This window comes from Astatotilapia calliptera, chromosome 2 (assembly GCF_964374335.1).
Source record: "Astatotilapia calliptera chromosome 2, fAstCal68.1, whole genome shotgun sequence".
Lineage (NCBI taxonomy): Eukaryota > Metazoa > Chordata > Actinopteri > Cichliformes > Cichlidae > Astatotilapia > Astatotilapia calliptera.
The window spans coordinates 36,932,229-36,957,917 of NC_137423.1; the positions used below are offsets into that span (position 1 = coordinate 36,932,229).

General features: G+C 39.8%; 1 protein-coding gene across 10 annotated transcripts in view; it reads right to left on the bottom strand.

The window, feature by feature from the left end:
* Positions 1-25,689, bottom strand: part of med12 (mediator complex subunit 12) — a 32,111-nt gene that overhangs the window by 5,675 nt on the left and 747 nt on the right. For all 10 annotated transcript variants that reach the window (XM_080289622.1, XM_080289617.1, XM_026146379.2 and 7 more), the window contains exons 2-34: positions 25,487-25,591; positions 25,179-25,370; positions 18,600-18,759; positions 18,274-18,449; positions 17,562-17,672; positions 16,940-17,212; positions 16,681-16,827; positions 16,112-16,211; positions 15,892-16,028; positions 15,417-15,548; positions 14,416-14,542; positions 13,987-14,216; positions 13,830-13,889; positions 13,553-13,726; positions 12,457-12,601; positions 11,433-11,551; positions 10,051-10,194; positions 9,790-9,953; positions 8,994-9,125; positions 8,595-8,822; positions 8,361-8,505; positions 8,016-8,136; positions 6,164-6,274; positions 5,967-6,080; positions 5,697-5,833; positions 5,023-5,202; positions 4,444-4,515; positions 4,166-4,329; positions 3,869-4,030; positions 3,466-3,667; positions 1,373-1,482; positions 964-1,099; positions 61-210 (exon numbers count right to left, since the gene is read on the bottom strand). In XM_080289622.1, coding sequence (XP_080145748.1) covers positions 61-210; positions 964-1,099; positions 1,373-1,482; positions 3,466-3,667; positions 3,869-4,030; positions 4,166-4,329; positions 4,444-4,515; positions 5,023-5,202; positions 5,697-5,833; positions 5,967-6,080; positions 6,164-6,274; positions 8,016-8,136; positions 8,361-8,505; positions 8,595-8,822; positions 8,994-9,125; positions 9,790-9,953; positions 10,051-10,194; positions 11,433-11,551; positions 12,457-12,601; positions 13,553-13,726; positions 13,830-13,889; positions 13,987-14,216; positions 14,416-14,542; positions 15,417-15,548; positions 15,892-16,028; positions 16,112-16,211; positions 16,681-16,827; positions 16,940-17,212; positions 17,562-17,672; positions 18,274-18,449; positions 18,600-18,759; positions 25,179-25,370; positions 25,487-25,591 — 4,860 coding nt within the window. The remainder of the gene's footprint in view (positions 1-60; positions 211-963; positions 1,100-1,372; positions 1,483-3,465; positions 3,668-3,868; positions 4,031-4,165; positions 4,330-4,443; positions 4,516-5,022; positions 5,203-5,696; positions 5,834-5,966; positions 6,081-6,163; positions 6,275-8,015; positions 8,137-8,360; positions 8,506-8,594; positions 8,823-8,993; positions 9,126-9,789; positions 9,954-10,050; positions 10,195-11,432; positions 11,552-12,456; positions 12,602-13,552; positions 13,727-13,829; positions 13,890-13,986; positions 14,217-14,415; positions 14,543-15,416; positions 15,549-15,891; positions 16,029-16,111; positions 16,212-16,680; positions 16,828-16,939; positions 17,213-17,561; positions 17,673-18,273; positions 18,450-18,599; positions 18,760-25,178; positions 25,371-25,486; positions 25,592-25,689) is intronic.

The window sequence follows — 25,689 nt, forward strand, 5'->3', positions numbered from 1 at the left end:
TCTAATTTTTTAAGCCTAATGTACAGGATGTATATTGACAAATAAAAAGAAAGTGTTTACCTCCTTCTCAAAGCCAGCTATCTTGTTGCCCTTAGTGTCTATCAGCGAACCCTGAGGTTCACAGGTTATGACATCGCGGGTTTGCTTGGGCAGCGGCAGAAGCTGGCGAACCTTTTCCAAACTTTCTGACTGCCGATCTCCAAGTTCTTTCTGTGGACACAAAACAGATGGAGTGAGTGTTAATAAAACTTTACATGGGCAAAATGCAGTTCTTCTCATTTAATGTCTACATGAGCAAAGCCATTACTTTGGCTGCCTTCACATGCAAAATGATCAATAACCAAGATAGTTACAGCTAGAATTAACCATGACCTTTAGTCTTCAAAGTAAACAAGCCTTTTGCACTTAAGGTGAAAAAGCAATTGTTTCACTTTTGTCACTCTGAACAATGTGGTCAGTCTCATTTTTAACTTGAACTCAAGTGGTTATTTTTATAGACGGCGCTCACCCTTTAATCTGGCGAGTTCGCTACTTAATACACCTTTACTACTTATAAGGAAAGCAGGAAGTCGCTGTTACATACGCAGTAACTTCTAAAGCAGATCATGCATTAACATTTTTCTTTTGACACTGAATTTATTTATTTTGGTATTTATTTACTAATTGTATTAAGTAATTTAATAATCATGTAATAGTAACTTAATATTACTGATCATTTAGCAGTAAATACAAGTTTAAAAAGGAATAAATACGTGCATTTAAAAACAGTTTAACGAGTTAATACAATTAAATGGAAAATTAAATGACATGGTTAATATATTTCATGCAATACTTATTCAGAGAGTGACTTTTTTTATCCTTCATAATAAGGACCACAGTTGAGCATTACATAACATCACACATGGAAAGTATTATACACAGTAACAAAATCTTGCATAAGTGAGGAAACTGTGCTCATCCTACCCTGAGCTTCTTAACCAGGTTCATGTAGGCTCTCTTGTTTTCCTCCATGCTGCCCTGAGAGATGCTGGACATGTCAGCAGCCAGTGTGCCATTAATCAGCACACTCAACATGTCCAGCACTGTTGTGAAGAGCTCGCTGTTGGACAGAAGCAGAGTTAGTCAGTTAGATAAAGTCAGTGCCCAGTAGGAACACTCAAGATTTTCAAACTATAGTTTATTAGACTGTTTATTCAAAGATTCACGAGTGACATTAGATGGTACTCCACAGTTTCTTGCAAAGCAAAATACGACTGTAACTGTTAAAAATGCAGGTCAAGTGCTAGCAGCTGGAGAATCCAGCTCATGGTGTCCAATTCAAGAAATAATGTGCCAATATTTCAATAGAAGTTACTTTGAAGCAAACACTTACTTATTGGACTGCATGTCCACTGTGCCACTGCTGATGATGTCAAGGAGTAGTACCGCCCACTCCGTGGTCTGTTGCGTGCTGCGCTGCACTGTATCAAACATGCCACCGACCTGATGGGAGAAGAAGAAAAACAGGTGATTTTAAATAGTGCTCACATGAAAGATGTTCTTGCTTGCATTTCTTTTATTGGTCTCAGCTTTTTTCCACGATAAACGCTGGGTCATTCCAGCTTTCAACAAACCAAATCTACTAAGATTTGATTTGTTTCCACATGACTGCTTCATAATCCATATATTAAATGAAGCCATGCAAAATTTTACCCTGCAACCAACTATGTGCCCTCACAGCACATAGCAGCCGGTCAAAATTTCACTCTTTTAAAATTTGGACATTTTTTTTTAAATTACTTTAACTTCAAATATAAATGTTTCAGAGCTGAAAAACAAATTTATGCTCTGCTAAAAACATCAGCAAAATCCATTTTACACCCACTCAAATGTAAAGCCAAAAATCACATTTTTGTTCAGCACCATCTTCTCTAAAACAATACATCATAGTTTCAAATGTGAAACTTGTGTGCTAGTGTCCACCAATTTAATGCAAATGATGTAGAGATACAAAGTAGCACTGATACACAACATCTCTGTTTCCTCATAATAAACTGAAGGATGCATCCTATGATTGGACGGGTGGCTGTGGCTACAGACGTAGATAATCAAAAGGTTGTTGGTTCGATCCCTGGCTGCTCCAGTGGATTGCATGCCAAAGATTTCAGATACCGAATGCTAGTTGCTCTCAATGACTTTGCAAGGGTGTGAATTAGGGGTGGGTTTTGCTTTTTGATTTATTCTAGTTTGGATAACGTGATATCGATTCATTAAAATTCTGAATCGATTTTTTTAATAGAAATTTTTTTGGCCGAAATGCCAGAATCTCAGGCTAAACCTCACAAAATTTCTACAACCACCAAACAGCTAAAACAGTCAATGAGAGCAGGAACACGGACTCTGCACAAAGACAAACACAAAGCGCCGACGCATCAGAATCAGTGAGATGTGACTTTCTCACCCGACGGCACGGACACGGTCGGGGCTGAAAGCCGACAGCTCGCTGATTCCGATGTTCCGGCGGGTCGCGCTTTGTGTTCACGCCCTTTTTGCGGTGATTATGAAGCTGAAGGTTTTATCTCTCTCCAAACAATACTGTTTACAGCAAAATACAGCAAAAGAAGATCCAAACTACGCTTCACATAAACATCGTCGTGATTTCACTCTTAGTTTTGCTGCTTTGCTTCCACCAGGATAAAAATCACACTTCATGCACAGCTCTCTCTCTCTCTCTGTACTTCAAGAACAGTTTCCTGTCTAAAAACCCGTTTTCTGCATTATTCGCTTGCTTGTTACGCACAAGTCTACCGTTGTTTACAGCGCTGTCGGACGCTGTTTTTTTCCCTTTTACTTCTGAAACGAAAGCCTCATTTCTGCCGTTCAATACTGAACAAATGTAAACTTTTTAAAATTATGCAAAATTGCAAAACGCTCAGCTGTGTCTGTAATAAAACCTCTGTAACTTTGCTCTGCTTCACTTCAGCAGCATCAGGTAATGTTCATATGTTGATTAATGGTTTTCTTTCGTTTTTGATCGACTGCAGAATATTTTCATAAAATCCCAGGAGAATCACCTCCACGTTTTTGTTTTATCCTCAGCTACTTTGACACAAAGGCATCTGCTGTGACGCTTATACACCTTTGATCAAGTCTTGCAAGTGTCAGCGTTCGTTTTATAGATATAAAAATATGGAAATGTACTGATGCATGATCTGAATTGTAATATTTCTGACTGTCTGAGGCAAAATTTCCACGATTCAAATCGCATCGAATCGAAGATCAAATCGATTCGGGACTTTGTGCATCAGAAACGAATCGATTCTAGAAATCAGTGACGATACCCAGCCCTAGTGTGAATGTTAGGTACTTCTCCCCACAAAGATTATAAAACAATGTGGATTTTTTTTGCCTTCTTTGTAATTTGATTTAATTCATGCAATTCTTTCTTTCTTTTAAACCAGCTGTCTCTTCTTTAAAAACGCTTACAAGATTCAGTCGTAGCTTCAGTGCCTCATGCATCATTTGCTTTGCCTTGCAGTCATCTTGGTACTGGTCTTCTCTCCAGTTGGTGACAATCTGCTGCACTTGGCTGTAAAGGGAGGTGAGGAGACCCTCCCTCTGTTCATCCTGCCCTTTTAAGCAGGTCAAGACCAAAGACAGGAACGGCTGCTGGCTCAGCAGAGACATACTGTGAAAGGAAAACAAATTTCACTTGATGAAAAAGGAATCATTGTCCAGAAGTGGGCAGACTGAGTTTTTGGAGATTTCATAACATGTGTAAGTGCTACAAAATGAAAAATGTCCTTCCTGCCAAACATTTCTTTCTGAGATTCCAGATCAAAGAAATCTAACTGGTTTAACGACAAAGAAATGTTAGTTTGCCACATACCTTTTCTGTTTCTGCCTGTCCCTCTCCTTACGTGAAGAAGAGCCAAGGTGCTGCCCTTTCTCCAGCTCCTCTCCTGCCGCCTTTAGCACATGGCCCTGGACTGACGTGGGCAGCTTGGCTATCAACGGAGCCACCAGCCAAACACCCGATCGCTCTGATGAGCTGCAGATAAGAAATATTACACGTCAGCATCGCTGTATTCAAACCCAAATGCAATGGCTATGATTTTTTCCTTATAAATGTCCAGACACAACAAAAAAACAAACAAATTTTAACAAGACCCGAGGAGAGACGCACCTTAAAATAGGCTTCATTTTGCTTGTGGTACTGTTGTTATTAGATGCAGAGCCTCCTTGGGCTGCTGCCCCGTTCCCTGAGGGGTTACTGGAGTTCATCTCAGCTGATTTCTGGAACACCTCTATAGTGGCCTTGGCTATGTTCTCCAAGAGAGAGTAGAGTTCCTAAAGGAAAACAGATAAGAAATAATCTGATATGTCTGATAACAGAAATCCCACGATTATGTTGTTTTCTTTTCTTTTTTTAAAAACCCCCCAAAACAAGCAGATAACACTTACATTGTTGGTGCTCTGTTTGATCATCAGCTGCAGCTCCAGAGATGACTGTCTCATCGTCCACTGGTCCATATTCTGCATCAGGGAAAGGATTACTGTTAAATTCTATTCTTGTGGTAGAAATTAACAACCTGTCATGAACAGGTTATGGATAGTTGAGGCATTAGTCCTGTGTTAAACCATGTCCTAAACATGTTAGATTTTCTGCTTTGTTTTAAACCACATGTAAAGGGACATAATGTGAATATTAAAAACAGCCTGTGATACTTTACGCAACTAAGGCTGTTCATAATTCATTATGTAAACAAACAGTTCACTGTGTGTCTGTATTTTAAAACAGGGGCATGTTTTTCTTTACTGATACGATTTTTTCTGGTGGCCCATTAAATGAAATGAGTTTGACACTCCTGTCCTAAAAGCCTCACTTAGCCAGGAGAGGGCAGCAACACTCCACCAATCCAACTCAAGCAACAACTTGATAACAAATGATTTCAGACACATTAAAGCTGTTACAGTTAACACGCTCGTTCTAAACGGCAAACAAAGTTTCATGCATCATGTGAACTTTTTTTTCCCCTCTACCTGGAGGATGCGTTTGATACGCTGCCTCTGTGGGTTGTCACCGTCATCACTGTCCAGCTGGCGGTGAGGATAGCAAATAAGCTGCAGCAGTCGCTGGGCTTGAATGTTCACCAGCACCGGGTCTTGGAGGGCACTGCTGTCCTCAGACAGAGACTTCAGGCAGCGTTCTCCAACCCATTCCTGAAAAACGAGGGAAAAGGCATAAAGTGGGAAATGTCTACAACTTCAGCGACCCCCACGTTCAGGTTCAAGTATCAAGATAAACTCTGTCATCCAAAACAAGCATGACTAAAGCTAAGTGAGTGGTAATGAAAACAGGGCAATGGGTCAATTCTTATGAAACAGAGCTGCTGACTAAAAAATATTTTGGAAATTTCATGAGGTCTCAGAGCAAGTACATTCCTCTAAGATCTGAAGAGCTGCCAGCTCTTCCTCCAGCCTTCATATCTAAGTGACATCTGGTGCAGAATATGATCTCATTCATGCTTTTTATGCACCTCTGGCTACGTGAAGTACAAAATAAGAATAATCAGTTACTATTTGCTGTCTCACAAAAGCTTTCTGACAAAAACAATGCACCAAAGATAAGACCAAAGTTCTCAAAGTAAAAAGCAATCTTTTTTTAGCCATTTTACTGTGAACTATATTCACACCATCTTAACTCATGTTCTCACCTGCTGGCAGATGGTCTTCAAAACATACTTCGCATATACATCCAAGCTGGCCGTCTCGATCGAGACATTGCGTCCTTCGGATATGTCGTCGAGGCCGGCGGTGTGAGACAACCCTGAGCCTCTCAACTCAGCATCACCTGCAACAAGAAGGAGCCGGCAAAACCAATCAGTAAACATTTGGCAAAACTGATTATGCCTGTGTTTGATACCAGTTTTTACATGGTGCACTCTAAGCTCTAAATTATATAAGAGGAATATAAATAGTCATACCCAACATAAACACAGCTTTGAGAACAGCAAATACAGCTCCAACCACGATGCTGTTCTGGGAGGCGGCAAGAAGGTGGCGATCGCAAGACGACCGGATACCAACTGAAGCCTTGTCTGCAAAGTTATAACACCAGTTTAAGACAAGCTTTGTTTCAAGCTGAGAAAAATGGTAAAACGTTTGTAGATGCGCTCACTACCTGACTTCACGCCATCTTGGGGGACAGGGTTGCGTTGTGGTGTCTTGAAAAGATGCAGCAGAATTCTGCAGGTCAGTCTGGCTCCTGGTTCAGAGTCTTGCTCACTGCAGGCTGAAGTCACGGATCAAAACATATGCTCTGATTAACACCGAGTTCCTTCACATCGCATCAGGAAGGTTCACTCCTTTTTTCTTTTTGGATGGGCTACACAATCCACTACATCAAAGTCACACATCTAAATTTAAACCCTGTCCTAGATAGGCTCCTCATCAGGCAAGATAAAGATGAATTTTCATAGAGCTGTTGTCGTGAAACAGGGAGTGAGAACAAAGCATTTACTACAAGTGAGAGCTGTTGGCATTTGGCACATGTAGTAGTGTTATAACATGAGCCAAATGCAACCAAACAGCATGGCTGAACGAGGCTTTGTCTCCACTCTGGGAGGGAAAAAAAGATTAACAGCAGGGAGAGAGGCACTTTTCTGGCGAAAGCACAAACTGCACCGAGGCTTTGTGGACCCAGATCAAATCCGTCACGTTTATTCTCCCCTTTGATAGAACTAATGCATTATAAAGCTGGATATTCCTTCCTGTGAGCCAGGCTGAAATGTGCTGCTCACTCATTTATAGAATGTCCAATGCCTGTGCGGTTATATAGAGATGCTTGGAAGGAAAGTGGTATAGAGAACGCAAGTAAGGCTAAAGGAAAAATGTAAGCGAGAGATTTAGTGGACAAATGGGCTTTACTATAAAGAATGTTTTAAAGAAAACACTCCCACAGGGGGCAGTTTTTAAATAATACATAAAAGAAGTATACTTATCCATATCTATTATTAGACAAGTATTTCACACACATATCATATTCAAATATGATACTTAGGGATAGCTCAGTAGGTAGTGTGGTCGCCCCACGATCGGGGGTTCGAATCCACTGAACGGCTACCTTGAGGTACCCCACACGCTGCTCCCCGGGCGCCTGATTAGTGGCTGCCCGCTGCTTCACTGAGTGAATGGGTTAAATGCAGAGAGAGTAATTTCTCCACGGTGAGCAATAAAGTATACATTATTATTATTTTGGGTTTAGCAGTGGAGCACACCGATGACAGAGTTTAACCATCTCTAGAACAATGCTAAAATAAGGCAATGAAATGCATCCCATTAGTTAGGTGGACAAAACTGAACGTCTAAATGCACTATTGGGACTGAAGTTGTGTAGGTCACAAAACTTCAGAGTCCTCATATGTCACATGGAATAAAGAGCGCACTCCTTGAAACTTCACAAAGCTACATCTAATCAAAAGATGGAGTTGTGTCATTATTGTTCTTTTTTTGTGAAACGATCAGAATTAAACCTCAACTCTTGCATATACACATAACATAGTTACTTGTTCCTTTTGTCTTGGTTCAGTGCTTTCTATTTTCTTTTAATCTTCACATTTATTTTACTTGGTTTGCCTAATTTTACTTTTGAAAAGATAAGGAGCTGAATTGTAGATTGTAAAACTTAAAGCGTTTGACGAATAGTGGAAACCACGGAGAAATCGATATCTCAGCTGGACATCTGCGTCTGCCAAAAATGTCCTTTCTGTCTGATACCGGCTGATCAACAATGTGATGTTTACTGATGGAAAATAACAAATTGTTACTTTAACAATTTCACAATTGAGGCATCCCTAACTGAACTTGTGAAAACGAGCTAGCAAAAGCATCAAGCTCCTGTGGATTCTGTTTTAGTACTACAACTGTAAACTTCACCAATGTGATCAAGGCTCCCGTCATCTGACCAATAATATTTGAAACAATGGCATAAAGTACTTCCTTTACCCGAATTCATGGGATTTAAAAACTCTTACCTGCATTGAGAAGGGAAGGAATGGCAACACAACGAACCAGGTCTTCAAGGAGCAAGCACTGTCTGGCAATGAGAATGGCTACGAAGGTTGCCAGAGAATCGTGGAAGGACAAATCGCTAACCTTAAGGACACAAGACAAGTAAAGAGATCAAATTTAACACGTGTTTTGTGAAAAAACATTCTTCCCTAATTTAGAAAAAACAAACCAACCCAAAAAACCAAAAATACTATGAAACTTCGGAAGAAACTAGCATTTGCTTTGCTTAATATGAGCCTCGACCACTGTTGAGAGTATATGCATAAGAGAAAATAAGGAAAACAGGTTTACTTTAAAAAGAAACTTACATCTACGTTACACAGCAAGTCATTGAAGCCACAGTTGCCGTTGTTAGAGGAGCAACAAAGAGCCTTGAGAATGCCGAGCCATTCGGCGCTCAGGGAGCGGCAATATGCCGTCAGCTCCGCACACAAGATCCCAATATCGTTCACCCTGAAAGCACATCACATGTCATGAAACCAAAGTCCAGTAGTGCAGCAATCCGAGCCCTACACCCGCGTAGCCCAGCAGGAGTAACGCACCTTTCTGGGTCTCGGTGATCCACACACACATCCATTAGCACATTACAGACAAAGCTGTAGCGGTTGGGTGGGCTGTCATTCAAGAGTTTGCCAATCACGGAGTGGTTGAAGTTGTTGGCTGAGGGGTTGGCGATGGCCTCCATCATGTACATAGGATCCCAAAGCATGTTGGAGTCTGATGGGTCAATATTGCAGTAGATGGAGTTCTTCACTTTAGAGCAAAACTCACTGTGGTAGAACACAAGGCAAAAACAAATAGTTGAGATTATGTTGCACCGAGCAATAAAAACAAACAAACATATTAGTTCAAAAGTGGGTTCAAATTATTCTATTCTAGCATAATTTATGAGTCTATGCATTTTTTCCTGTGCATTTACACAAGTTTTTTTTTCCCCTTACCTAAATATCTCACCAAACTTGTTCTTGAGGTGACTACAGGAGGTGTAGAGATCATACAGATAGGCCAGAATGCAACGCTCAGCAGAGGAACAGTCTGCTGGGTTCACACCTGACTTCACCACAATGCGTAACCTGTCAATACAACGAAAATGTGATTCGTTCAGTTATGAAAAGAAAAAGTTGGTTATTTCTTGCTCAGGAGGATGTGATGGGACAGCACAGGGAAACGGTGTTACTCTGATAAAATGTAATAAAATCCATTTAAAAACCACTAATGAAAACACTACTGTAATAACAATGCACCATATACGCAAGGTTATGAGGGTCCTGTTGGCCTGCATCATTAAAAATCAAGAAATTGCCTGCCACATAAAATCTGAACATGTGTTTCCACAAAAGAATAGAAAGAGATATACTGTGGTAATAACGGCGCTTTAGAGGTGCAATTAAGAGGCGTTTGTTAAGTGTTTTACGGTACACAGCATTCAGGAATCAAATGCACCGTCAGCATCCCTGCGGTATAAAAATCCCAATTAAAGTCAAGTGAATGCCTTTCTGAATGAGTGCAAACCAACAACAATTCTTTAACTCTGCAATGACTAAACGCATCCTCTCTTTACTACTTTAATTACAAGTTTAACTGAAGCCTTAACCCTGCAAACATCCCTTTATGGGTGTGATGAAATCTCTATTTCAGTTTATCTAGCAGAAAGATGACAACACAGTCTTGGTCCACCGACTGCAATTTAAACTGGTATAAAATGAGCTTTTCCAAACATTAAAACTTGTAACATACCCATCAAAAACTTGGGCTGTCTGCTCAGGATTGAGGATGAGGCAGGAGTGGTACCTCCTCAGCACTGCTACAATACACAGACACAGGCTTGTGGTGTAGCTGCCCACCAGGCTGGATGACTTCAGCAGCAGCTCTGCTTCCACCAGACTTAACTCATTCAGAAGCTGCGCAACACAGTCAACAGATGTTTACACATGACGCTGAGTAAACGGTGAAGTTAACTTGATTTGTCTGCATAAAATGTGACTGAAGTGCCAGTACCTGAATAGCGAAGTCTATGAGGCCACTAATGTTAAGGGAGTACTCCATGAGGTCAAAGATGAACTGAATGTGCTGGACGAGAGGCAGGTGGTAGGACATCCCTAAGGCAAAGCTGGTGATCTGTTCCAGCACATTTCTGGACACCTGCACACAAAATACCAGACGTGAAATTAATGCAAGAAATATGAGAACAAATATCTTCTTTAGAGTCAATAAACCAATTTGGAATTTTAAGTGCATGTGGATTAATACTCAAATCATGGTAAATAGGCAAACTTAGTTTAACTACCAGCAAAAGAGGAAAACTAATAAACGCTCAAAGTTTCTCACAAAGAGTCTGATGAATAAAAAGGACGACTGAACTGTCACATCTGAAGCTACAGCTGAAGGGTGATTAGCTTGGCTTATAGTAAAGACCAGAAGATGGGGAAGTAGCCAGTCTGGCTCTTTATAAAAGTTAAAAAAAGAAAGAAAAAGCTTAATGTTCAAGAGATATATGGATGGAATCAATCTTCTTACCCACTTGAATCTTCAAGAAAGCGAATAAGCATATTTCAGAAAATGTCAAACGATTCCTTTAATATAAATACAGACACCGACTCAGCCGTAAAGTGGTGGAAAGTTATCCTTATGCATTAAACTGTAAATCCCCAAACACTATGAGACAACGTCTGGCCTCCTGAGGCTTCTGAAATCTGAATTAGGCCCTTGAAGACTTGAGTCCAACTAATAAAGTAAAAAAGTTCCAAATGAAATTTTCAAAATGTTTTACACAGTTTATAATATGTGGGCTAATACTAAAAACACTTTACTATTCAGGACTGACTGCATTCTCTGCCATTTATAATTTAAATAGATGACATTATGATGCGTTTTTACCAAGTGGCAATCTCAGGAGCTGAAAATAGAGCCAATGCTGTTTCAGCTGCTCCCCTATACACAGGGGGTCGCTCCAGTTTGTGTTTTTAGACCAGATGCCCTTAACGACTCAACCCTGAAGAGACTTGTCTCAGGTCTGTGAGATGGAACCATGCTAAATGCTAACCAAGCTGGTACCCGACTAAATATTCACACTTCTTTCTCCAACAAGTCAAAACTAAAATAACCAAAATGCCAATGTTAAGGCCTCAAGGTGCAAAGTAAAAACCAGCTGATGGCATGGCCAATGGCTATATTTTATAAACTCAGGTTTTCAGGTTCCAACCTTCTCAGAGCTGTTTTGGTTCTGAGGCATTAAATTGTTTTGTGACATCTTACAGAAGAAATATTTATACGGATACATTTGAAAGGTCATTCCTTCGGGTCCATTTGGCTACTGTTTAAACAATAACAGAATCTAAAACACGACTCCAATGAGAAGATAAAATGATTCCTTGTCTAACCTGGGAGGTGACCTGGTGCTGGTCAAAGTGGGAGAGGTGCTGGAATTTGGAGAAGATATCCTCTGCAGTGGGAAAGGCCTCTGGCTTACTCCTCTTCCTTTTTTGTCCTTCCTCTCCTCCTGTGTATGCAGAGGGTAAAAAACAGAAGAAAAAGAAATTTAAAAAAAAGGAAGCAGCAACTCTTGCTGGTCAGCAGTATTCTTTCCAGTCCGCCAAACAGGCCAGCCATGAAATCTAGTTAAGCTAGTGGAGTCTTATCTTATTCCAGCCTACTTCGAAGCTTCGCTGCAAAATACATTGCTATGGAGGCACTTTAAAGAAAAGGAACGAGGTACTTTTTATTTAAGAGATACATAGCTGTGAAGGGAAGGTCATCACAACCTCAGAAATCTGCCATAAAACATTCTGGTATGTGCAATTATTACTCCCAAAACCTTAAATCAGACTAATAAGGTCACGTGTATTTGAGATAAAGTGTCTGTGAACAGATGAAAGCTATTAGCATAGAAATTGGGTAGAAAGAAGATTGAGTGATGTAAACCCCTGAGGGTTCATAGAGAACAGAAGGGAAAAAAAGAGGGCTTTTTCTTTTAAGAAGGGCAGAAGAAAGGCGTTACAAATGTAAAGTACACAAAGAGGAGAATTATTAGTCGGATAACGGCTGGAACGGCCACAGTGGGAAAGCAAGCAATTACCCTACGTGTGAAAAATGTTTTACAAACAACCAAACATGATAAAGCTTCTGTTTTCCATGTTGCTTTCAGCCAAAACATTATCTTTCATATGATAAACACGGATTATTCTGCAGAAAGATGCGGGGGAAACATTCAGTCAACAAATTGGGGGAACATGTATAAAACATTCAAACAACCCCCTGACTCCCATTTTCATCCTTAAAGGTGAAAAGTAGGTAAAATAAAACTGTAATGTAATCTTAAAAAAACATAAAACTGCCAGACAAAATTCATGCCCGGAGAAGCAAACAGAAAATGTTTAGCATCAGTCAAAGGAGGAACGCTGTTACCTGTTTCTGCTGTGCTTTTGCGGTTTAGCACCTTCAGGATGTCTTTGGTAATTTTCTTAATGGTGTGTCTCGCCTCATCTCTCAGTTTGCCCACACCGTAGAGGACCACTAAACGCTGGTTGCATTCATGACTGGCACTTTCCTCCTAAAAAGAAAGAAAGAGATCCTGATGAACTTCAATAAAAATCAAGAACGACAGGAACCAAAAGAAAAAGACGAGCAATAATTTAGCAAACTTTTCAAACCAGCTGATAAGGACAATAAAAACTACCCCAAAAAAAGAATCTTACACTGAACTGTGTTAAAATCATGCTGTGAATGAGTCCAGAATTAAAGCAGTTATAATTCTGTGTATGAAAAAATCTCATCGAGCACTAAACAGAGCCATTTCACAAATAACATTAAAAATATCATATTCATTTAGCTATATTAATATTAGAAATTATTCACATCAATGCTTTTTGTCCATCAATGACATTATAAAGCATCATTTATATAATTTAAACAACATTTAGGGACCAAGATTTAATAGATTCAAAAGTTCAATGGCCTCAGTGTATGTGCAACTTCATGTATTAAGTAAAGTCATTTTTTATAGCATTTACACCCATTCACAAAGACCTTGCAAAACAAATCAAGTTAATATACAAGACTTTATTGATACAGAGAGTAAGAGCTAGCTCTTCATGGGAAAAGGAAATCAAATCTAAAATAGCTGAAAAACAATTCCAGACCTCATTAGGAAACTAGGAAACCACCAAAACATATTTTCTTTTGGCCACCTGAGTTGATCTGGGTTGATTTCATAATGTAAATTTGCTTTTCAGTAATTTAGGCTATAGTTAAACTGAGACTGAAAATGAAAACGGGTTTCAGGAAACTAAATAAAAACTAACAGATGTACCGACAAACATCCAGTTCAGATGTTGTCAAAGTATAGAGGAAGAAGATTATTCTCCATCTTTATCATTTACTACATAATATCACTGAGTCATACTGTGCTTTCAGTGTATTAGGAAGATATCTGCGCTTAAGTCCCTGTAGGAGAGAGTATCGGGTATTTCTGTTTTCAAAGTCACACTGTAAGGATTCTTACCTGAGGAATAGGGAAGTGAGTGGCATACTGGATGTGACGGGGTTGCTCATACAGTTGAGGAAAGGCGGGGTCCATACCCTTGTCCTTACAGTTGGGCTTGCTGTCCTGATCTGTAACCGGCTTCTCTGGAGAGGGGCTTCCCTTGGTTTCACAGTGCATTGGAGGTGAGAACATCTGCAGGACAAAGAAGGCTGAAATTACTTCAAGCGAGGAACACCAAAATGTTCAGACAGAAATGGCTCCTAGTGTTTGTGTGTAAATTCTGGCAAAAATATACCTCATCAAAATTAGCACTGGAGTTATGATCGATTTCCATGGACTCCGACAGGCCAGTATCCTGTTGAACAAACAAGAATTCATGTTATCTTTTTACACCACACAGCTACTGTGTCTGTAACTCTACACAACATCGACAACAGATTCCTCCAACATGCCTCCATCTTGACACTGCTGCCTGCATCCTGCTCTTTGCGCTCCGATTCATCAGAGGGCTCATCGCTGGGTGAACGTGGGCGGGGCAGGTGGGAGTCAGAAGCCAAGTCGCCACGGGAAATGAGCGTGCACATGTAGATATTGTGGGAAAAGACGTCGTGACGGATGAGCTCGCAGAAGAGAAGGACTAGGTTGGAGAACTCCACGCGTTCGCTTTCATTCCCAGGCTCCGCTGTGAAGGGGAAAAGAGGATTTGAATAATTTATTAGCAGATTTCCCCTGCCAAATCATTTCGAATAAATATGCAATGAGTAATGAAGTAAAAAGGCAAAGACAAAAGGACGTAAAGTTCGTTCAATATTTAGACTGAGATCATGTGTGACACATCAGAGAATCATCGCTGCAAGAAACAAACAAAAAGAAAGACTCACTCAGGGTGGGAGCCTGAGTGTCGAGGAACTGCAGCAGCACATCCTGAAAGACTGGCAGTGTGGCAGCTGACAGGGAACCAGATGACACAGAGCCCTTCTCATCCACCACCTCCGACTCGCCGCACCTCTGCAAACAAATGTGCAACAGACAGTCTTTGAGTGCTAAATTCAGAAAAATGTTCTTACTTAGCATGTTTCTTTGGATTTACAGTAAATCTACACACACGCTGAAAGTCAACTGTGTATACACATTTAAAGCTTCTCACTAAATCTTATACTCAAAAGATAAAGATTAGGGATGCGACAACTACAAATAAACAACATCAGAGACTGATATGTTCAGACACAACAGATGGTTACCGTGACTTCAAAATATAAACTAAAGAATAAAACCCTATTCACACATTATCTGGAGATACATGCTATGTTGTAGGGAATGGAGAGCTTACCTGTGATCTTAATCACAAAATGTCACAAATATGTCTGCAAGTCATGAAGCATGCAGCAAATTCACCACCAAATTTTGTCAAATGGGTCATGTTAATAGTAAGCCCCCTGTAAAATGGCATTTCTGCCTTTTATTTTATTTGAACAGTTTCATTTGTGTCCCCACTGCTTTCTTCTCCTGCATGAGGAAGTTTTAGGGAGTTTGTATCGGCAATTATAAGGGACAGTCTGGAAAGCATTTTCACAGCACAGAGGCCCAGTCATAAAAACAGTGAATGGTGAAATCCATCACAAAAGGAAAATATTAAAATATGATGATGATGTTATGATGATGGATGACATGCATGGCAACATTCGGTAAGGAACTGTAACAGTAATAACGTGGCAAAAATTATTAGTGTTAGATCTGCGGCTGACAGCCACGGATGTCATTAAATTTGAATATATCCTGTGTAAGAAATGTAATAAATTATAAGGTTTCTGTGACAGAAGTTGCACTAAAGGTGCAGAAGCGGCACAACAGAACTCAGATTGGAGGGCGGTGTGTTTCTTACCTCTGCTTCTATTTCAGCCTGCCTCTTTTCCAGCAGCTTGGCCACAACCATGGCCCTGTGTCTGCCTGAACGCTTACAGCACACAGCCCATTCACAAAGCAAGGTCACCACCGCATCATCATCAGGTGACATCTGGGTAGAAACACGCTTTATGAGACAACATCTCCAAAAATAACATCACTCGGTGTCACACTATTATCTGATGATCGGTAATCACATGGCATCAGCAGTCTGCTTTTTATTACAATTAACAACAACGTGGTCAGTACTCTCCTGTAGCATGCAACTACTAAAGCTAACTCAAACTAAACTAACAACTGTGGGAAAAATCACTTTTAACTTAAATAAAAACCTAGCCTTTAGTGAACCATTCAATCAAAACTGGAAACGACCAAAACTACTTCGAAAACTAGAACTAAACTGAATACCAAACAAAATGTAACTAACTCACTAAAATATACACCAAACTCATTACCTCGTGGCCATCTTTGCTCTGGCCTGAACCAAATATCCTGTTGTACAGTGAATCCAGGGAGTTGTTGAAGTCAGACTTCTCAAAGCTGTGGTTGTCCAAAACCTCCAGAGTGTGGAGAACCCTTCCGATGGTGAATCCTGCCAGAAGATCAACATTATTTTAATTTGTTCTTAAAAGCTGCAATCAAGTATCTAAAGAGTGAAAGAAACAGTGTTCATACCCGCTGTCGTCTCCTGGCACTTATCAAACGACCACCTGAACTCCACTGCCTGACCTCGCTCCTTAATTTGTTCCTCAATCTCCCGCAACTTTGCACGAACCTGTGAAAGACCACTCTGTTAGAGGGCAAGAAACTGAAACCCAAAACCTGTGGGACTGCCAACAAATCTTAAGATTATGAGGTAACTAAATAACCAATTAAAAGTAGTGAAGAAGGTTTATGTAAAGCACAGTTGTGTTTATAAGTAGAGAATCTCCAAACACCTGACATATATTTCAACGCAAACTTCCATTTGCTCAAACTGGCTTTGTTGGTACTTCAGAGACTGTCCTTGTGTTTCTGCACTAGGAGCCTGTTTGTGCACAAATCTGTTTTGCTCTGTGCATTTCTTGTTCTTTATTGATTTACTGTAATACACTGGAATCCATTGCTTTTGTGCACTAGAAAAGCCAATACAATGACTTTAATTGCAAACAAATGAAAGAAAAGCCCATGAGGTTTTTTTTTTGAGCACCATATGAATAATTTCACATACAAAAAAAGGAAAATGTGAGTATGGATGGAGGTACCTGCTGTGTAAAGGCAGTGTTGCCTCCTGGCATTGGCAAGCTGGAAGGAGCGATGGGCAGGAGGTCGAGAGGGGAACCAGTCTTGTTTCTGCTGTCTGTTAAAGAGTAATGCCACACAAGAGCACTGGGACAGCACAACACAATGCTCTAATGTGACAATGACAGGAGAGAGAGGGGCAGGGAGAAGGAATAAAGGAATAAATACCGGGCTTAGAAACCATGTATTAAGTACATGAGAATGAAATTGGACATAGAATACCTGTAACATGCAGCTGAGACCAAACACCAGAGGCCTGTGCTGTGGACAGATATAGAAGTCTGTAAAAGGTGTCTGGGGCTGGTTCCCTCCCGCTGGCTGGGAGGTTGGTGTGGAGGGCAGAGCGTTGCTTTGCTGTGTCAAGATGCCGTGAGCTGGATGCCCTCCTGTGCCGGGGCCCAGGCTCCCGTCACTTAGCAACAAGTTGAGGCGGCGCGTGCAGAAGTAAGCCAGTCTTCGTGACAAGTAAGCAGACTGCACGAATTCCCCCGAGTACTGTGGCACAGAGGAGAGATTCACAGCATTAACCAGAGCACTTGGTGTTCATTCACATCAGTCAGCTACAGAAATTGAAACAAAATGAGGGCTGTGGGCCCCGGTGGGTGCGGTCACCAAAGGTTACTGCCATCACACGAAGAAACAAAACAGGATAAAGTGGTGACAGCTGTAGAAGCACGTCATACCACAGAGCAGGTGGGTGGGTGTATCTGCACAGCTGTATGAATGTTAAGGAGGAGTGCAGGTTTCGCAAATGTGATCCATTAAAGCACGAGTGATGAGGTTAGATTGAAACTAAAGACTGAGGTTCATAATGAGGTGACAGTGAATGAGCAGATGTGTATACCTGTAGTAAAAGGGGCAAAAGTAGTCTGAGAAGCTCATCTTCACCAGGCCGGACTTTCTCAAAACACTCCAGCACCCACGTCAGGAACTCGTGTCTGTCTAACATACCATCCTGAGCACAGAAACACAAGTCCAGCTTAATACTATGCAGATCTTAACACTCCTACACACTGTCTCCTTTGTGTGGCTGAAAAATGTATTAAATTAGAACATTTTCAACATCATCATATATACACAGAACACAGTAGCTGCCTCAGACTTCATATCATCCACTCAGAAGACTACTGAGATTAATATGACTGAATATGCTGCACATACATGCAAGAGCAACATCCTTTGGCAACATCTAACCTCAAAACTTTCCAGATCTAAAACAAATGATAATTTTTAGAAGAGAAACTATTGATACAGCAACAACCCTGAAGTTCAAAGCATCAATCAGCGTCTGTAACACGTCCATTTAAATTTAAATATCAATTACAGACGGCACAATTTAGTGAATTAAATATGATAAATATTTGTTACAAATTGCACGCTTGTGACTCAAAGATAAAATAGTATAATAAACCAGTGCGATTCATCAAAACCTAAATGTTGCCATGGAGCGTCATTAAGTTTGTGCACAGCAGGTAACTCGTGTAACTACCAAAGCTCAACTGCAGCATTTTAACTCCAAGACTTTTTCAGCAGCAGACTTGAGAGTGTGAGCTGACCTGAAACATGAACATGGCCAGCTTCTCGTTGTATTCCCACTGCTTCATGGCCGTCTCCACATCAGGGGGATTAGCTGGCAGGGGTGAGCTGCAGCCTTGGCTGGGAAACTGTCTGTAAAACTCAGCCACCTTCTGAAGCTGCTCCCAGAGATACTTGGTAATGATTTGGGTCCATTCTATACAAACACACATACACACACAAAGAAATTACTTTCACAGCTAATACATATCTAATACATGATGTCACAATATCAAATGAAAGGTAAAATTATATCGTTTAGCCAAATGATCCCTCGAGACTGAAAAGACCCAAGTAACATGCTCACCTATGCACGGGTCAATCACATGCCTCTTCTTGACTTTAGTTTCTGTGATAGCTGCATGATATGCGCAGGTCATCTTAATCATCCATGCTGAACGCATTACAGGGACTGAGTACTTGGCCAAGTATCCAAAAACCTCTTCCTTCTTGCTAAAGATCGGTACCTGTAAAAAGATTTAGCAACAAATTTAATGGAGTGCTGTATTGAACTGCTGACAGGGAAGCAGGAGTACACTGACCGAACAATATTGCTATATCTGACTGATATCTTCATCTCCTTATATGTAAAAATGACAGCATTTTCTGATTGCAGTGGCTGATATTTATTTTGTTGTGTTATCTTAATTGTGTGGTAAACGGCCTGTATTTGTATAGCGCCTTTACTAGTCCTGCCTAGGGACCCCAAAGCGCTTTACACACCCAGTCATCCACCCATTCACACACTGGTGGAGGCAGCTACAGTTGTAGCCACAGCTGCCCTGGGGCAGACTGACAGAAGCGAGGCTGCCATATCGCGCCATCGGCCCTTCTGGCCATCACCAGTAGGCAACGGGTGAAGTGTCTTGCCCAAGGACACAACGACCGAGAGTGTCCGAGCCGGGGCTCGAACCGGCAACCTTCCGATTACAAGACGAACACCCAACTCTTGAGCCACGATCGCCCCGTGTGCTGGCAAACTGCTCAAAACCACTGTGATAAAGAGCTAAAAGAACCTTAATCATAAGTTAAAAAGGAAGAAATAACATAATAAGACTTAAAAATATCCACAGTGATGACGGCCATTAATAAAATGTTTAACATGGATAAAATTAAGAGAGACTGTAGAACTGTGTCAAATTGCCACACCTCTAAATACACACAAATTGCATTCTGCACTTTTTATAGACTTCTTAGTAAGCCATTATTATTTAATAATTCCTTTATTTATTATGTCTATATTATTATTAACATTAATGTTTAATTACATATATTTATATTACTTTTATTTTATTAGGGTATCATTCTTTTAATTGTTCCCAGGATGAGACCTCAGTAACTTCACCTCATTCTGTCACGTTTCTTCATCAAAATGTAGCATACATATCAGGAATGTATGTTATTCCTAAACTATATGGCTCCAGTCTTCAGAAATCATTTCATTCATTGCTTGATCTGCTTTGAAAATAAATGGTGAGAAAGAAAACACCTAAAACGCAGCCAAGGAGAAACCTGGAATTGTTATCCTTCGGGAAAAATGATCTGCCAAAGTCCTTAATAAATCCAGCCAGTTTATCACGGCACAGTGAAGTATGTTAAGCAATAAAATAATTTTAAAAACTGCAATGTGCAGGTAAAATGATAAGCAGCTTGCTTGAAAACACACACAAAGCTCACCTTTCATTTATTTCGATGCTTTAAAACTTCAAAATCTATATGCTTCAATTTGTAAGAGCACTTACTTGGAGAATAATTTCACAATATTGAACAAAACAATTCAGACGATCTATGACTAACAGATTTCGTAGTTCTTTAAAAAAAGAAAAATAAGCTGCTGACACTTTCAAATAAAGACATGCATTGTGTTTTGGGTCAATACACCCAAACAAGACTAACAAAAGGCTTGATTTACACAAAAGCATTACGTTTTCTTAACTAGGCTATTTAAAAAGCACTTTTGAATTGTTCCTGTTTCGTAACATCTCAACCAAACAGGGGAGTTCTGTTTAATATAGGAATTATTTTCTCTACACTCATTCAAACTGCTGCCTTTTCTCCTTCAGCTTTTACAGAACCAACACACTTTCTTCTCATGGTCATGTACACGTAAGGATTTTGCCAACAATATTTTTATATTTTGATCTTTTTTAACTCCACCATTTCTTTTGATCACGACCTCATCTGCCACGCTCTGGTGTGGTTTACCCCCAGATGCTTTCTATAACATCATCAAGAGTCCTCTTTGATGACCTCACCTGGGCTTTATATACACACTCCATTTGCTTCTCTTGGGTTGAGAAGCAACCTAAGAGTATGAGGAGTTGATGACTCCTCATACTGTTGCTCAATAATAAATACTAAGTTCTGTCTCACTAGGAAAAGCTTTCAAACCAAGCCTATCAACTTCAGTCAGCTCAATAAAAAAAAACAAAAAAAACAACAACAACAACAAAAAACTGTTATTAGCTAAAATCACTAGGTTTAAAAAAACCTACAAATTCATATAGCTAGCAAAAAATATAGTTGTTGCTGTGGCTCAGGTGGAGTGCCCAGTTGTAAGTTTGGTAGACTCCTCTGGTCCTCATGCAGAAGTATCCTTTAACAAGATACTGAACCACTTGTCCCTGATGCATCCATCAGGGTGCAAGTGTGTGTGTAAATGTTAGAAATCTTAAGCAGTATATGTCTGTGTTATTGGGTAAATGAGATTTGCAGTTGAAAGGCAGTATATAAGTACCAGGCCATGTTCTACAATGTGTGCCTTTCTCTTATTTTTGTATATATTTCTCCTGTTTGCCATTTATTCCTGCTCTCTGCTATTTAATACATATATATATATACACACACATATATATAACACAAAAAATGACAACTTATAAATGATATTCTACAACACTCAGCTCTGTTAATAGCTTATCTAGTAGAGCACACAACATCACATTTCAACTTGAAGAGGCAAAAGAGCCACTAAACTTCAAACTGCTGCTCCTTATGGTTATATAGCTATTAAACATGCAGGAAATCCAAAGTGTGGGACCATTTCAGTAAGTACCATTTCAAAAGACAATCCTAAAACGGTAACATGCAATCTCTGCAGGCATACATTCCCCTGTTATTCATCAACCTTTAAGAAAATGCCCCATAATTTGAAACATGGATCCACTTGGCATGCCTGCTGGCTAAACATTAAAGTCTCTTTTATTTATCTATTTATTTATTTTATTTAGAAAGAGGGGCAATACATATTAATGAACAAGTTAACAAATGTAAATATGACAGATTATAGCCTTGGGCTAATTTGCATCTGCAGACCCTCTGGCAGGTTGGTGTTACACACAAGTTAGTAAAAACATACAGAGACACTATTTACAGGTCAGGTGACAAGGACAAAAACAGTGAGCACATTATATTAGAACAAACAATGACAAGAAGAGTGGACAAGAGAGGACAATATAGATAACAATAATGGAAACACATCAATTATATTGCAAAAACCCCAAAATTACACATGCCCTGACTGTCCTGATATTGCACTGACCCATTACACTAATAGTTGTAATACACTAACTCTTTCTCATGTCCAATATAAAGCATGATTAATTAAACATGATCACATGTTTGTGTGTCCCTGAGCCACCCTTTTAAGGCTACGTTCACACTGCAGGCGAAAGCGCATCAAATCCGATTTTTTTGACCCTATGCGACCCATATCCGATCATGCTATGACAGTGTGAACGGCGCAAATCCGATATTTTCAAATCCGATCTGGGTCACTTTCGTATGTGGTACTGAATCCGATACATATCCGATGCTTTAGAAAGCGACTGCTGTTTGAACGGTCAAGTCGCATTAAATCCGCCTTTTACGTCACCGACACAAGACTGAAGCCAATTATCAGCGCCAGAGAAGACATCGCGAACGCTTCCTAGCCATCCAGTGTAGATGTCAGTGAAACTGTTGGGAAGACAACGTAAACATTTTATTTGTACTGTATAATCTGCAGATTCTGACAGAAATCTGCAGCTATCCTTTGAAGCACCGCTCCTCTCTTAAACAGCAATAAGGATCATTATTAGGTTATTTACATTATTATGTAAATAACAAAATAACTTAAAGCAAAAATTGGGAAACGTAAAGTCCGAAGTCTTTATATTAAGGCCATCAGTCAAACAATACTGTTTGTTCTTGGTCTAAACAGAGCGCGTTGTGTGTGACATCTTCTTTTGCGCATGCGGGCCGCTTTGAGCGTTCACACTAGAGCGCGTTTGCTGTCGCATTTTATTTGTAGTGTGAACGAGGAGACAAAAAAATCGGATTTGATCAAAAAATCGGAATTGAGCATTAAGACCTGCAGTGTGAACGTAGCCTAAGTGACTCTTAAAGATGGGGAGACTTGTACTTCCCTCACTGACAGTGGAAGAGTATTCCAGAAGCTCACTCCCTGATATGACAGAGCATCTATGAAAAGGTGCTCCGTCTAAATGCCAATTCACAATTACATCTCTCAGTGGCTCGAGTCAGTCGAGACCCGGCAACACTGCTAGACTTTTGTTTAATAAAATCACTGATTGGTGGAGGCACCAGACCATGTATAACGTTGTATATTAGACAGGCAGATTTAAATCATTTGAAATTAGTAAAATTTAGAAACTTGTATTTATCTCAAATTTGACAATGGTAATATAAAAAAGGTTTCTTATGTAATATTTTCAATGCTCTTTTGTAGCACACTTCGATTGGCCCAATAGCAGCAGAGCTCGTATAGGACCATCTTGTAACACAATATTCAATATGAGCCGGTATCATAGAGAGCAGGAATGTAATCGCTGCTGTGTCTGTTAATGATGTGCAGATATGTCTAAAGTTCTATATTAACATTTACAGTTTTCACTACTTTTTTAACATGTTTTTTAAAGGATAATTTTGAGTCTAGTAGCACTCCCAAACACTTAAATTCCTCAACATTAATTAGTTCTTGTGCACCCAAGAAAACTTTTACTGCAGCCACGGTTGTTTTAGGTTTACTAAAAAACATTGATACGGTCTTTTTAACATAAAGGCACAGGCATGAGTCATTCAGCCATTTTTGTAAATCATGTAATGCCAATGAAAGCTGATGGGCTGCATCATCAGCAGTTTTGGCTTGTGTAAAAATTACCATATCATCAGCATACATAATCGTGTCCACATTTTTGCACACATTGGGCAAGGCATTTACATAAAGTGAAAATAACAGGGGGCCTAGAATTGAACCCTGAGGGACACCTTGCGCACAGTAAAGATAGGGTGACTTGCTATTCTTTATTTGCACGCATTGTTTTCTATCTGATAGATAAGACTGTATCCATTTAACGGTGTGATTACTAAAGTTAAATGTTGACAGTCTAGACAAGAGCTTAAGATGATTCAGTGTCAAACGCACGGAAATCAAGAAAAACAGCCGCAACGTAACTGCTCTTGTCTAAGTAAGACTTCACTCTCTCAACAAAAACACAGACAGCCGTTTCAGTTGAGTGAAGAGTGCGAAACCTGAATTGCATAGGGTGCAAACCCGGATTGGAGTCATTAAGATGTTCAATGATTTAGCAACCCACTTTTCTGCTATCTTTGAAAAGATGGGGAGTATGCTAATAGGTCGATAGTTAGCAGGGTCTATTTATCACCCAATTTATAAATTGGTGTAACTTTTGCCACCTTCCAACTCAGAGGAACGACTGCCTGCGTCATTGATAAATTAATAAGATGGGTCACAGGCACCAAAAGACAAGATTTATAATACTTCAAGAAATTGGTATGAAACCCACACTCATCCCTTGCTTTAGAACTTTTTAATTTAGAGATTATATTTTCTACTTCATTTTCTGTAATTTTTCAAATGTTGAACTTTGAATCTTCAGAAGAAACATCCTCTTTGGTGTCAGTATTCCCAATATTTTGTTGAGGGTCACAAGAATTAGAAAACACGTGTGCAATTTCATTAATAGTACTTTGGAAAAAAAAATCATTTAATTTAGTAGCTAGGCTGAGAGGCTCTGATACCAGCTCACTGGCAAATTTAAGTTCAAGGTCTTTATCAGCATTATGCTTACTGTTACCAAGGAGTTAATATTTTCCCAAATTAGCTTACAATTTCCTTTAGCAATATTAATTACAGTCATGAAAAAATTTGCTTTTGCCATTCTCAAAGTCTGTGCGACTTTATTCCTTGCAGATATAAAATGTAATCAATCAGTATTTAATCCAGATTGTAACAATGTTTTAAGTAACTGGTCTCTGAGTCTCATAAGCTGTTTACACTCAGTATTAATCCAAAGCAAGGAATAAACTCGTTTCTTTCAATGGCTCTCGTTCTGAAACTGTGACAAGACCCCTTTAATAGAAGAGTATAATAGATCACAACATTTATTAGTGTCATCATATTATAGTATGCTATTCCAATCGAAATTATTTAGAGCTGCCATTAAATGTTGTTCTTGACTATTTGGAATCAATGTTTTTTTTTATATTCATGCTTTTACTGACGTCTCAGTCGCTTTTAGTCAGCTTTCTGGAGAAGAATATGGCACTGTGGTCAGACCTACCATCCCCCCCAGTAGCTTTTCTGGCTACTGAAGCACATTAAAAATCATTAATAACTTTTCAGGTTCTCTGAACTTGAGGCTTTCCTCCTGCATGCTTTGGGAAGACTTAAAGTGTAGTTGTTGTTGTGATTTTGCTTCTCCACAGCCCAGGAATTTAAACTATGCTTTAATGTGTACTTACTTCATATCATAAATTTAAAAACAATTAACTCACTAACTAGGTGGCTTAATGACTTGTGCTCAACTAGGAAACCAATTACAGGAATGCCCAATAATAAATAATAAACAAGGGTTTTAAGTTTTACCTTTTTAGCCAGCTGTGTCAGAGGTTTAGTCCCAGCTAAATCCGTGAACCAGTTATTGATGGAGCTCTGTGACCTCGCTGTGACAAGCCAGAAATTATCCTTCTGGTTGACCTGTGGTTTACGCTTCCCTGTGTCTGGAAACGTGCTGTAGCGCAGCTTCTCTGCAATAATGCTGCTGAAGTTTGAGCTGATCTATAAAGAGAGAGGGGAACATGTAAGATGGCCAAAATCCAGCAGGGAGGGGGGGAGAATCTATCCAGTTGTGAATGGTATGCTAGAGCAGGAGCTGTGTTAAAATGAGCCATTACCTTGGAAGGGTTGAAGTTGACATTTTTGGCACTGCCATGTTCATCACCGGATACAGCTGGTTGGTTATTGAATCCTTGCTTCACATTCAATGCAGTCAACTCATCCTGAAACACATTTCAGCGAAGAGAAATGATATTTTTCATGCGACGTTAGTGTTTGAGATCCCAGACCACTGAGAAAGTCAGGATGCGTGGTTGATTGG